Source organism: Mus caroli, unplaced genomic scaffold (genome assembly GCF_978045245.1).
Source record: "Mus caroli unplaced genomic scaffold, Mus_caroli_1 scaffold_5, whole genome shotgun sequence".
NCBI classification, from domain to species: Eukaryota; Metazoa; Chordata; class Mammalia; order Rodentia; family Muridae; genus Mus; species Mus caroli.
The window spans coordinates 84079330-84092709 of record NW_028227260.1 but is presented as its reverse complement, the minus strand read 5'-3'; the positions used below and the strand labels follow the sequence as shown (position 1 = coordinate 84092709).

At 36.5% G+C, this 13380-nt stretch overlaps 1 protein-coding gene across 5 annotated transcripts in view; it reads left to right on the top strand.

The window, feature by feature from the left end:
• The window catches only part of Dmd (dystrophin), a 2436643-nt gene that overhangs the window by 2367244 nt on the left and 56019 nt on the right, over positions 1-13380 (top strand). For 3 of the 5 annotated variants that reach the window (XM_085838134.1, XM_029473188.1, XM_021152895.2), the window contains 5 exons: positions 3285-3451; positions 5651-5762; positions 7940-8076; positions 8807-8845; positions 13038-13103. In XM_085838134.1, the coding sequence (XP_085694260.1) occupies positions 3285-3451; positions 5651-5762; positions 7940-8076; positions 8807-8845; positions 13038-13103 (521 nt within the window). The remainder of the gene's footprint in view (positions 1-3284; positions 3452-5650; positions 5763-7939; positions 8077-8806; positions 8846-13037; positions 13104-13380) is intronic. The other 2 variants (XM_085838135.1, XM_029473191.2) reach the window with 1 other exon arrangement.

Genomic DNA, 13380 nt, shown 5'->3' with positions numbered 1-13380 from the left:
AGCTCAGCATGATGAAACATTTGGCACTAGGGTCCATTACACAGATGTTCAGGATGCTTTCTCACCTGAGTAATACTCTTCTCACCTGGATGATATTTAGACAGTGGCTGTGTGAGTGAATACACTGGCACTGGCTAAGATTTTGGACTCTGTGATTCAGCTCCATGATGCCAGTCCTTTGAAAACAATGCATTGACTTGCATGATCTTTTTTTCATCTTTCCATTAAGAATCTAAACGATTCCTTAAAAAAAAAAAAAAAAAATCCCAGTTTGTCTGTGATGTGTCTCACATAGGGGAAAGGGATTGGCATATCGTTTTGATCAGTGGATTGCATTGATACCATTTTGTAACAAGGAAATCCCAAGGCTAAAAAGCTCATTAATTTGGTGTTACATTTGTCATTAGGAGTTAGTAAGGACTAGAGTACTGCTGAAGTGGGGTCAGTGTTACAAAGTAAATGGAGTCTTGGTCCAATTCTACTTGTCATTCTGACATGATGGAGCTAGATCCTTTATTAGCAAAGTATGTGCTGAAAGGGGCAGGATGGGATGGCACTTCACTTATTAGCTGTAATTCTACTAAAGATGCCATGCCATATATTCAATTTAGGATGGTTTTAGAGTAAATAGTGCCTCTCTATTTTTGGCAATACCAAAAGAAGAAATCATCTGTGGAGAATGTGGTTCATTCGTACAAAGTATGTCCGGAAATTATGAAAAGATCATAGGCAGCTAAGCACATAAGAAATCAAAGTAAGTAAAAATTAGGTAGATCATTTTTTAAAAAATGTATAATAAGAAGAAACAAAAAGTATCGCATTGAAGTTGGACAAGACAAACATATAGAAGGAAAAGAGCCCAAGAGAAGGCACAAGAAATCAGAGACCCATTGTTCATACACTCAGGAATTCCATATAAAATATTAAACTGAAAGCCATTTGCAGAGGATCTGATGCAGGTCCAGGAGGGTCCTGTGCATGCTGCTTCAGGCTGGTAGATTGGTTTGTTTGTTTGTTTATTTATTTGGTTTTATTTTTTTGAATAATGTTAGTGCTGTTAGACAACCACGAAAACATCTTCAGGGGACTACATATAAACTTTGTAACTGACTTCAAAACTGACCAGATGACAGACATCAAGAAATCTGATAAGCAGTGCTAAGTGATACTGACTGACATACTATTTTCAAGATGTTAGGTCTCAATTCCAGTACTGCAAAGAAATTCACAATGGATAAAATTTTAAAGATTTTAAAACATGTTTAAAATGAAATTTTAAAAATTTGGGGGTTGTTATGGCTTAGCAGTTAAGAAAACTTGCTATTGGGCTGGTGAGATGGCTCAGCGGGTAAGACTGCTCTTCCTAAGGTTCTGAGTTCAAATTCCAGCAACCACATGGTGGCTTACAACTACCCATAATGAGATCTGTCACCCCCTTCTGGTGAGTCTGAAGACAGCTACAGTGTACTTATGTATAATAATAAATAAATCTTTGGGCCGGGAGGGAGCAGGGACTCAGTGAGCAGAGTTGACCAGAGTGAGCAGGGGTCCTAAAAATTCAATTCCCAACAACCACATGAAGACTTACAATCATCTGTACAGCTATAGTGTACTCAAATACATAGAATAAAAAAATAAATCTTTAACAATAAAAACTTGCTATTCTTGTAGAGTAACTCAGTTCAGTCCCCAACACCGACATGGTGGCTAACAACCATGTGCAAATCTAGTTCCAGGACATCCAATTCCTCTTCTGAGAGGCTGCCATATGCATGAGGTGTATCTACATATACCCGGATATTCAGACATACTCATAAAATAAATAATTATATTTTAAAAGATTTAAAACTTTATAGCAAACCAGATTGATAAGGAAATAGATGAGTATTTCCCCAGATAATAGGGCAGCAGAAATTATTAGACATGGAAGTTGACAAATGAAGGATTGTAAACGGGGTGGGGGTGGGGGATTCCAGGGACTACCTGACTAGTACAATGCATAATGTAGATGTCTAACACTTAGGTTATGATATAACCATAAGCAAAATAGAGACGGAATGCAGAAGAGACGTTCTTTGTGGAAATCATGACTGAGAAGATTCTAGAGCTGATTAAAGCCTCTAAGCCACATTTTCAGGAACCCACTGGAAAAGGACAATGAACTTCATAGGAATGGCAATCTTTTCAATAGTGGCAACACAGAAACTGAGATAAAAGTACAATAACATTTCAAATGCTAAAACAAAATGAGAAAAATATCCCTTGAAACTGTCTATATAAAATTTTATATCCACTAAATACTGCTATCAAGAGTGTGACTTTAAAAGGAGATATTTTGATACTTAATTTGGGCAATCCATGACCAGCAGACATCTTCTAAAAGAAAATTGTAAAAGATACGCTTCAGATAGAACTGACTTCAGCTGAATAAGTGAGATTAATGAGTCAATAAAGAGAAAAAAGCCAATATGCTATCAAGCTATCTAATGATATAGAAAAGTACAGTCATGTAAGATTGAAAACATCAAGGTATGATTAAAATGCACGACTATAATAACATCAGTCAACTGATGGGTTGATATGTTTTAAGTGTGCTAAGATGATTGTATTGTCTAAAATGAATCACATATATGAAATTGGGACTTTGAAAGAGAAAAGTAGCGAAGCAATGGAGTGCCATGACGGAGTGAGTGCTCTGCATCCAGAGTCTATGATGGCTGGGAACTAGTATAAGCCATCAGGTAGTAGTATGACTGTTGAAAAGCTACTTCTCTACTATCACAATCTGTGTCTGTTTTTTTCTCTGTAAATATGAGATCTTGGAAATGGAATTTTTGCAGAGGGAAAAAAAAAAAAAGAATCAACCGTTCCTTGAGGTGTTTACCCCTTTCTTTCCATTTTAATCAGTAAATACTTTACACTTCACTTCCAGCTACCTTTTATATACCTGACCAAAAAAATTAAGCGTAAATCAAGTATCATTCGGCTGTGTATTTTTGCTTCACCTTTGAAACTATTTCTTGGTTTCGTTTTGTTGTCATTTAGTAGCTAGACAGAGTAATAACAACAATTTACCAGAGGATAGGCTCTGATAGATAAGGGAGTATTAGCAGAGAAAAGCTATAAACAGATGCCCTTGCTGGGAGATGGGATTCTTGCTATTCTTTTTTTTTTTTTTTTTTTTTTTTTGATGTATTACCTAAATAAATTAATACGGTCTTACTCTCTCACCATCTCTCTTTGCATACTATTGTCCCACTTCTTTTCTCCTTCTGTTTTCCCAGGCCAATAATAAACCTGAGATTGAAGCCGCTCTCTTCCTTGACTGGATGCGCCTGGAACCCCAGTCTATGGTGTGGCTGCCCGTCTTGCACAGAGTGGCTGCTGCTGAAACTGCCAAGCATCAAGCCAAGTGTAACATCTGTAAGGAGTGTCCAATCATTGGATTCAGGTATTAGTATTCAAGAAAATCATCTCATTGTCCCTCAATTTGTCGTGACTAGGTTTTATTTTTTTCTTTCCCATGCCAGTTGCTGTGAGTTTGTTCCTTTCTAAAGTGGGAGAGAAAGTGATGGAGCTAAAGCATCGATCATGGCTGTCAGTTCCCCAGATCGCAGGGTTATTTCAGTGGACCTGACTCATTAGGCAGATGTCTTTTTCCACCTTCACTCTAGCTCTTCACAACCTCAGTTTTGGTTGGGCAAGCCCGAGTACCTGTTTCCACAGTGATATTTGTTTTTCAAGGGCATCCAGATGAACTGTACCTCCTCCTTCCTGGAACTAAAACATTTTTACCCTTGTTTTCCTTTTCATGGCCTTTTCTGTTTATAGAAATTCTCCAAGAATCAGTTATAAAACGAAGAGTTGATTCTATTCTGGGAAGACGCATCCTGGTAGCTCAGTCTCTTTCTCACTTGGCAGCACTTCTTTTTACCCCTTAAGTAACAGGAATTGTTCCAGGCATCCTAGAACTTTCTTCTTTCTTTTTGAATCTGATTTTCTTCTTTCTATAATATCCCGTTGAATTCTTAAGGAAATAAAAGCTATGTAAACAAATGAGATTCACAAAGTAGCTAAAAAGAGAAAGCATGCCATATGTATGTAAAGGTGTGAGAGAGGGGAAAAACACGCTATTGTTTTGGCATTCTTAAAATAATATGGAAAACAATTAACTCATTTGGAGAAGTAGGATATTTTTAAATGAACTAACCTAATAATAATCCCATGTCCTAATTTTGAAATGATGATGCATTTAAATACCTGGATTGATATGAGCTTATTTATACCATGTATAAGCAACAGGATTATACACTAGCTTTGTAGCTAATGCCCCTTCAGAATTCACTTAGCATTAGTAAATACACATTTCTAGTGGTGCTTAAATTTGTTTTGTTACTTTATTTCCTTTCTTTTAAAAATTCCAGTTCTTTTACTATTGATGTTTTTCCTTTGGTATTTCATGTAGCTTACAAAGAGGTTTAATTTAAAATAAAAAGTTTAAACATTTCTAAAACCTAGTTAGACAGACAAATATACCTTCTTTCTTTCCTGATTTTGGGCAGATGAGAAGTGTGCTATAGGGATTGCAAGGCTGGGGTGGGGGAGGAGCTGCAGGTGACCGCATTCTATTTCTTATCTTCCTGAGCCAGCTTCCTGGGCCATTGGGATTTGTATACAACGCTGGAAATTTTTATAAAAGAAAAAAAAAAAGTACTGTGCTTTGGAGGACCAAGAGTGCCTCCCCTCCCCATTTTTAACCTTCAATTTTTTTGCTTTTATCAAATTAGATTATTTTAAGAATCAGCATTTCTCTTTCTTCCTTATCCCTTCTCAAATGATGGTTGAGATCTTTTTTAAAAAGGTAGCTAGCTTTTCTTCCCACTTTTCCATATGTGACAACAGGAATATGTTTATCTGAATTGGCTGAGGCTCTTATCTGAGGAAGGCAAAAATCAGGAGGAATGGAGCAAGTATATATAGTAGGAAAATGTATCAACCAGTACTTATAAATTAGAAAAATCCTCACTTAAGCCAACGCTGTGGTTGCTGCTGCTGTTCTTGGTGGTGCTGATGGCAATATCATATGGTGAGGAATTTCTGAAGATAGAAAAGAGACTGTCCAATTTGACACAAAGGTAAATCATGCCAACCAATTTAGAGTTTATAATTAAAGGAAGTGTTGTTTTTAAGTGGCATTTTTATTTTGATTACTTATTGTGTAAGTTCATTTTTGGTAATTTTGTTAGAATAATTATTCCGAGTGCGCTTGTCCCTGTAATGAATAGGCAGCATGCGGTGAATCTGTCTGTCATATCTTTCATGTTTGAGTATTTGGTCTTTAAAAGACCAGGCATTTTGGCCACATCTTTCTATTTAATCTGAAAGAATTCCAGTGTAGTTTAAATAAGATTTTTAAAATTTTTTTCTTCCATATGGATGTTTATGGGATAATCGTTCCACCAAAATGTGTTGATCCTCTAGGAGAGGCACTGGAAAAATCTAGAGGAAGAAGTTAATAGCTTCCTATGTGAGGACAAACGAGCACTGCTTTCTGTTTCTACAAACAACAGTGTGGGAGAAGGTTGCCTAGAGTGTTCTTTGGGAATATGATTTGGAGAAATACATAAACATTTGTTTCTATCTTTATCAGGTACAGAAGCCTAAAGCATTTTAATTATGACATCTGCCAAAGTTGCTTTTTTTCTGGCCGAGTTGCCAAGGGCCATAAAATGCACTACCCCATGGTAGAGTATTGCACTCCGGTAAGTTAATGTCCTCCTGATAAGAGCTCATTCACCTGATAAGGGTGGATTCTAGATTTGCATATTGCAGTGTTTAATGCTGTTTTCTTTTCCTCCCTTCCTCCTTTCCTCCCTTCCTCCCTCCCTCCCTTCCTTCCTTCCTTCCTTCCTTCCTTCCTTCCTTCCTTCCTTCCTTCCTTCCTTCCTTCCTTCCAGTTCTACCACCCTATGCTCATACAAGGCATGTTCTGATACCTAACAAAAGTATTAAGCATGCAATAAATATCTCTGAATGATTAATACATTTTCACATTTTACCATGTTGTAGGGAGGATATCTTACAGTTCTTTTATGCAACCTTAGCAATTATATAAAGAGGGCTTTTGTCCATAGAGCATGTTGAAACTGGAGGAGAGTATTATATGTATTCTTCAAAGTGTATAACCTACCACCTTCTTTCACTACTGTTTGCCTTTTAGCGCTGTGACATATTATCAACTGACACATGAAAAATATGTTTTACATGGCCATACTTAATAGCTCATTTACATGATTAGTAAGCACTTACCTTTTCAATTGCCTTCTAGTGCAATAGGTATTGTTATTTGTATCCTCTTTTAACAGGTGAGGATCCTATTGTCCCGAGATTAAAATACTTGCCCAAGGGTCTATAAGTAAGATGTGCAAAACCTCAAACATGTCAGACTAAAACATCCAGTAGGTATTAGGCTTTGGGAAAAGCTGTAGTGAGATGGTATGAACATAAACTCAGACATTTTACTGAGACACAGAACGAATGGCTACATGAGTGCTCCTGGAAGCGTCTCCGGAATGTATACACTCAGGCCCTAGATTTATAAACCAAAATCTATGTTTTAGCAAGATTAACAGAGGTTCTGCTCTCCTTTGAACATGGGTTTCATCCATCAATGGTTATCCTTGCAAATATTTAACTGTTTTCCTCACTATTATTCCTATTACAAAGATTGGAGAGTACACCATGCTATGAATTGCCCGATACTCATGTCAACTAAGTAGTTTAAGACCTACTGAAGAGGAAAAGTTGAAGTTAGGCTTCCATCTTCTGTAAGCTATCATTCATCAAGTAGCCTGAATACTTTATTTATTGCCCTTCTTCATTTTTATTTATTTTTGTGTGTTTATATATGTTTGTACTGTTAGGTGTGATGGCCACAGGTTAAAGACTGGTATCTTTCTCTACCCTATTTTATGAGGCCCTGTCTCTCATAGAATCCAGAAGTCACAGGTTGACCTCATTGGCAGGTACATGAAATCTAGGGACCCACCTGTTGCTGTAATATATTAATCCACTCTACTTGTCCGGTGGTGGCAGCACGAGTTCCTTGCTACCACTCCAATGTTGTGGATTCTCAAATGACACACACAAACACACACACACACACACACACACAGAGCGCCTTAATTTTTAACATGCCCTAAGCAGCTCAATGGCAGGGCTATTCTCAAACCTCCACTCAGCTAGTACACTCTCCCCCTCTGATAGTCGTGAATTTTTATGTACTAAACTTATATACCATCTTGGCTGCTCTGGGCTGCAGCCCTCCTGGGCCATGACTCTTATATGTCGGCTGTCTCTCTATCCTGCACTTCTCAGGCCTGATCTTTCTGCGTCCCCTGCATGGCGGTTCTAAATCCTTCTTCCCTGGGTTCCCTTGCCCAGGAAATCTAAAGTCCCACCTCTGTCTCCCTGCCCAGCCATTGGCTGCCTGCAAATTTATTTGCCAATCAGAACCAGCTGGAGGCAGGACCCATAATATCTCACATGATGAATTCTTGTGCAATTTTTGGGAATCCATAATGCAAGCATTATACCAAATCCACAACATCTACCGTCTCTGCTTTCTTTAGTGTTAGTGTTACAAATATGTACCACCATGCCTGGCATTGACGTGGCTGCAGGAAATTCAGACTCACTTATGTGGCAAGCACTTTGCCAACTGAGCTATTTCATCGACCTTCAATACCCCTCTTTTACCACTGATACATGCTTAATAGACATAAGTAACCCACCGAAGTTAGTCAAGTTTGAATGCACGGCCTTGGCTCATATTTCCCATATTCTTCCTGGTTATAAACCATGAATATCAAGATCACATGGCCATTTGTTTTGAAATGGCACTCTCCTAAAAATGCTCTCTTCATCATTTCCATTTTAGACTACATCCGGAGAAGATGTTCGCGACTTCGCCAAGGTACTAAAAAACAAATTTCGAACCAAAAGGTATTTTGCGAAGCATCCCCGAATGGGCTACCTGCCAGTGCAGACTGTGTTAGAGGGGGACAACATGGAAACGTGAGTAGTGGCAGAAGCAAAGCAAACTTGCATTTGATATATCTTTGAACTCCTCCCAGCCAAAAACCCTCCTTCACTCCCAGATGCAAACAGTCTCCTAAGTTCCTCTCCCTTGTTGCTTTTACTTTAGCTGAAAAACAACAACAACAGAAAAAAAAAACCCCAAACAATCTGATGTTCAATTACATTTTCTCTTGAAAATTTTCCAAAAGTCAAACTTGACTTTACAGGAAGAAAAAAAAAAAAAAAACCCACAGCAAAATATCATCACAAATTGCCTTATAAGACTTTTAAAAGCTATGGGACTGTTTACAGATGAGTGATGACAATATTTCATTTTGATTTTCTTCTCTCATAAATCGGTGGACATGTGTGTTTTTTGTATCTAATTGTGTGGTCATACCTAGTCACTCTTTTCCACTTGAGAGAAATACCCAGTACCAGGAAATGATTTCACGGTAAGTAGGAATGAGTCTCCTGGTCGATCGGATGTTATCTTTCCCTCCTTCCTTTAACCGTACTCCTTATATTTTCCTGTAGTTGATGGCAATCTCACAATTATCTGTTTGGCTTTTCATTCATGTTTTACTTTTAGTTGGCTATTGCTTTCCATGGTTTAAACCTAATTTGATTATATTTTATTTATTCCTTTTGACCTTTCCATAATTTCGGTTGCCACTGAGTTAGTTTGCTCGTGTCTCTTTTCACCACTTCATTTTTTGTTTTGCAGTCCCGTTACTCTGATCAACTTCTGGCCAGTAGATTCTGCGTGAGTACTTTTGCTAAGGGCACTGCTACTGCCAGCACTCACTCGCTTGGTTTATCTTTTCCGTTTCTTTGTTTGTTTATTCAGCTTGGTTTTGTTTAACGACATTTTAATTTCCTATTTATTAATTAATTAATTTATTTATTATTTTGTTGTTGTTGTTGTTGATTTCCTTTCTCAGTAAGTGCCATCTACCATAGCTGCAGAGACTCTGGATAGTGCAAATCTCTCTGCTGAAGTCTAGCCAGCAGCATCCTGGCATGAGTTCTGATAAAAATGAAAAGAATTTTTCAGGTTTTAGCTGTCTTCCTGGAAGACATCTTTATAGTTTAGATAGTCCTTCAAATATAGACAAGAAAGAGCCTCCTGTTTGGATAATGGCATTTGAAAGCCTGTTTCTTGAAACATAATACATGAAGACCTTCAGAAGGGTGATGGTGTGTTCCTTAGAAGCAGTTGTAGCTGGACTACTAAGCAATCAACAACATCTATTTGAGAGTATGGCCCTGAGTTTGATAGACTAATTTCTCTGAAGTATGTGGATGTTTTTAAAAATTAAGTTATGCCATGCTGTTTGATAACTTTTCACAAATGTGGGGTTCTGATATTTGAGATAAACTCATTTTTATCTCCTCTGCAAAACATTCAGTTCATAAACTGTTATGCGTTTAAGCAAGGAAGAAGTATACTATAGTCTGATATCAATACTAGTGTACACAAATGATTTGTTTCTGTTTATATTGGTAGAAAACTATTTTGGAGCTAGGTATTATAGTGAGCACAACTAGTCCTAGCTATTTAAGAGGCAGAGTCAAGAGGATTACTTGGGTGAGCCCGGTAATCTGAGACCACCTTGAGTACCATAGTGAGACTTCGATGAGATCTTTTGGAGATCTTTGATATGCACACTAGCAAAAAAATACCTACATAAAAGTTATATAGTGTTTTCATAATAGTTTCAGTGTAACCTTATCAAATTATTTAAAGTTTGATAGCTGTAGCCTATATCAAGTAGGGAATATCTTGAAAGAGTGGCTTATGTCAGAATTTAATTGATTTCATTTTTATATCATTTCCATATAATTTAACTTAAAAGATACATAGAGAAATATGAAGTATTAATTGAGATATTTTAGGTCCTTATTACCCAACGGAATTAGAAGACTTCTTTTTGCTTTTAGCCCCACATTATTGTGTCATTTAATTTTGAGAGATTGTACCTATTGCCTCTTTTCTTTATTCCTAATGCTTAAACAGCTTGAGCAGCTACTAGATTCAGTTATGTTTCTTGCATGACGGTGGTAATCATTATCTCTAACCTCAGTAGTCTGTTTCTAGACGTTGAAAACCTTTATGAATATGGACATTTTATCTACTGAAGTTCTGAGATGGCCAAGTATATAGATTACTCTGTGTTAGAAGAAGTTTAAGCAGGGAAAAAGTGAGGATTCAGAAGGAGTTTTTAAATACTAAAAGTAACAGGAAATAGTACCTTGAAAGGAAAGGAGAAGATACAATACAAGTTAATGGGAAATTATCTTCAGAGTCAGGTTACAGTAACTTCATTTAAGTAGGGGTTGTTTGTCTTTTTAAAATTTTGAAGCACTTTAAAAATCAATGTCATTCTTTATTAAACTATCTTTCTAACACTTAAAATATACTCCTAGGTTGCCTTTTTATCAAAAGTTGGCTAGATTATTCAGAAAGAGTGGGAGGTTCTAATTTGAATGAAGAAAACAAACCCAGCAGGCTAGTCTGTACTTTTTAATACTGTAATTTTATTAGTTTTTACTCATAATTTTCTAATAGACAAGTCTATTGTGAAGCTGTCCTATTCAAGCAGAAGAATTAGGTACTAACATGTTTTATTTTGTAAAGATTTATTTGATAGTAACAAATCTTATGATAATGGTGGTATTTAATCTATTTAATATGGAACACAGACTTGGAAAGCTTCCAGAGATACAAATCTTTTGTATTTTTCTTAGACAAAACCCTTGTTTTCTCGTATCTGTCATATTATTTTAAACTGAATCTAGCATCGGCCTTTCATTTTGTTTATCCACAAGGGAGACAGGCTAGCAGTGTTCTTGGAGCTCTTCTGCTGTCTAATCTAAGTGCATTAGAACTTACTTGCGGAATTTCCACAATAGACAAAGTGGTGGTGTGTAAGATGGCACTGGCCAAATAGATTCTTGGGGACAATTGGAAATGATCCTAATTGGTATATTGCTCTGTATTTACAAAGCAGGAAGTGGGAGCCATATTATTATTTCCGTTTGGAGGCTTTATACTTAGGTTTATTTTTAGAGCAATTTTTATCAATTCTTAGATTTGAATTTCTTCTCTGACCAGCACTTTCTTTTTGCTTGTTTTTCTAGTACAGCAAATGCCTCTTGTGCTTTTTCAGAATTCTAATTACTACAAGTTCTTATACATGCTGCACTAGGTGCTATGTACATTAATAGAAAAAATAATTTGAAATTATCCTCGAGGTTGAGAATTAAAGCTCTGTATCAGACTTTCCTGTATGATTGCAGCAAACTACTTTGGATTTCCATGCCTACGCCTGGTGTAGTTTTGCTCCAGGGTCTTGTATTTGCCTTCTTTTTATGTACACTACCACTGTAGCAACTATTATAATGGAAAATACTACTAATATATTTTCCTCGCTGGTCAGTTTTAGCTTAGAGACATATATAATTAAAAGCCTGCTCTATTTCAGAGTATATTTACAAGCCGAACAATCCAAGCATTAAATTATCTTTATTTACAGGGATGATTTCAAAACAAACCTTCACAGCTTCCTAGTAATAGATTATTCTAAGAGTCTATAAAATGAGCAGATTAAATATCCAAAAAATGAAGTGAAAACTCACAGGGGAATCTTTGGATCTGCCAACTGAGTTGACTAGTCATCTTTTTTGTTTTCACATGAACTGTGAACATATTTTACACTTGACCTAGACAACATTGCTCTCATGATTTACATTTGACTTAGACAATATGGTAAGACCTTTATCTCTCAAGGAAGGCTTCCAGTTCTCTGGTTGTTTGTTGTAGTGTGTTGTGATTATCTTACTACAATGTTTCTTTGTTTAAAAAAATACAAATTTGGGGCACATTTTCTATTGAAGCCTATATGTATACGAGAAACTCAAACATTTTTCTCTTCATGCCAAACAGAGTCATTGAATGCTGTTTATGCATTAGGCTAAACCAGAGGTCTCACCAATTTCTCCTGAAATTTGTGTTCATACCTTCCTTTATCGAAGTCCTTTCTATGTCAGGAGAGAAGTAGAAGAGACCTTGAATTTCATTCCAATAAAACAAAAAGCACAAGTCCAAACATGTTTTCAGAGCATTTTCTTTTTGGATAAGGAAGGTATAAAAATTTCCCAGATAATGAATAGATCAGATATAAAGTATGAAAAACACTAACCTTTCCAAAGATTCTGCCTGTCCAATGAAGCAAAGGTATGTTTGTCATTTTCCTACAGAGCTGCCATGCTCATCTCCCCCCTTGTTTTCCTGTCTGATTTGCAAGTACATTAGCCTTAATAAGAATTATTCTGGATACCATGATATCTGACTAAATTTAGTTATTCTTTTAAAATCATTGATAAGACTTTGAGTCATTCTATTTTCTCTATAAAATACTAGTGTAATACTGCTGTTAGGTTAGTAAAATATTTTAATACATGGAATTTTAAGAACTACCCAATGGCATAACTTCATTGGAGCTAAAATTATGGACTGCAAATGTACTAAGGAAACATAGTTTTCATTGTGCTCAAAGATACTAGTCAATGTCATAGATGTGTGTAAGCTATTTTCAGTTTTAAACACATAGTACTAAGACAACCTTGCAACTCTATCTAATATATGAACATTTATAAGTTAAGAAGGTATAATGCTATGTAGACACCCCCCCCATATCTTTTGTGTAATTTAAACTTCTTAGGGAAGTTTTTCTTTTATCTTTATGGGTTTTAAGAAAAGCAGAAATCATCTCTCAAATCTTGCTTTAAAATACTTGATGCTGTCTTCTATTTGGGAGCACCTACTTGTGCGTTATTCTTAGACTTGGAATAAAGTCATTCTAGGCCATGTATATAACGTAAGTGTGTGGTGGGGGTCTTTTTTCTCCAGTAACGGGTGGTATCTATGACTAATCACATTTTCTGCCTTATAGGCCTGCCTCGTCCCCCCAGCTTTCACACGATGATACTCATTCACGCATTGAACATTATGCTAGCAGGTATGAGACTAGTTGAATGCCAGGGAAATATTGATTGAAATAACTAACCAAGGAACCTAACCTATAATAAATTTAAACAAATATTTTCTTTCTTCCTCAATCTTTTCTGATCTCTACTAATCAACTTGCCCTCTAACGTGCATGCCATTCTACTGCATGGAGGTGTTGGACACCAACAACAGCATGGATGCAGACCAATCTTACTTAAACCCTGGCCTTTCAACATTTCTGGTAGCTTTGTTGCACTTGTATACTGAACACACTTGCTAAATTGCCT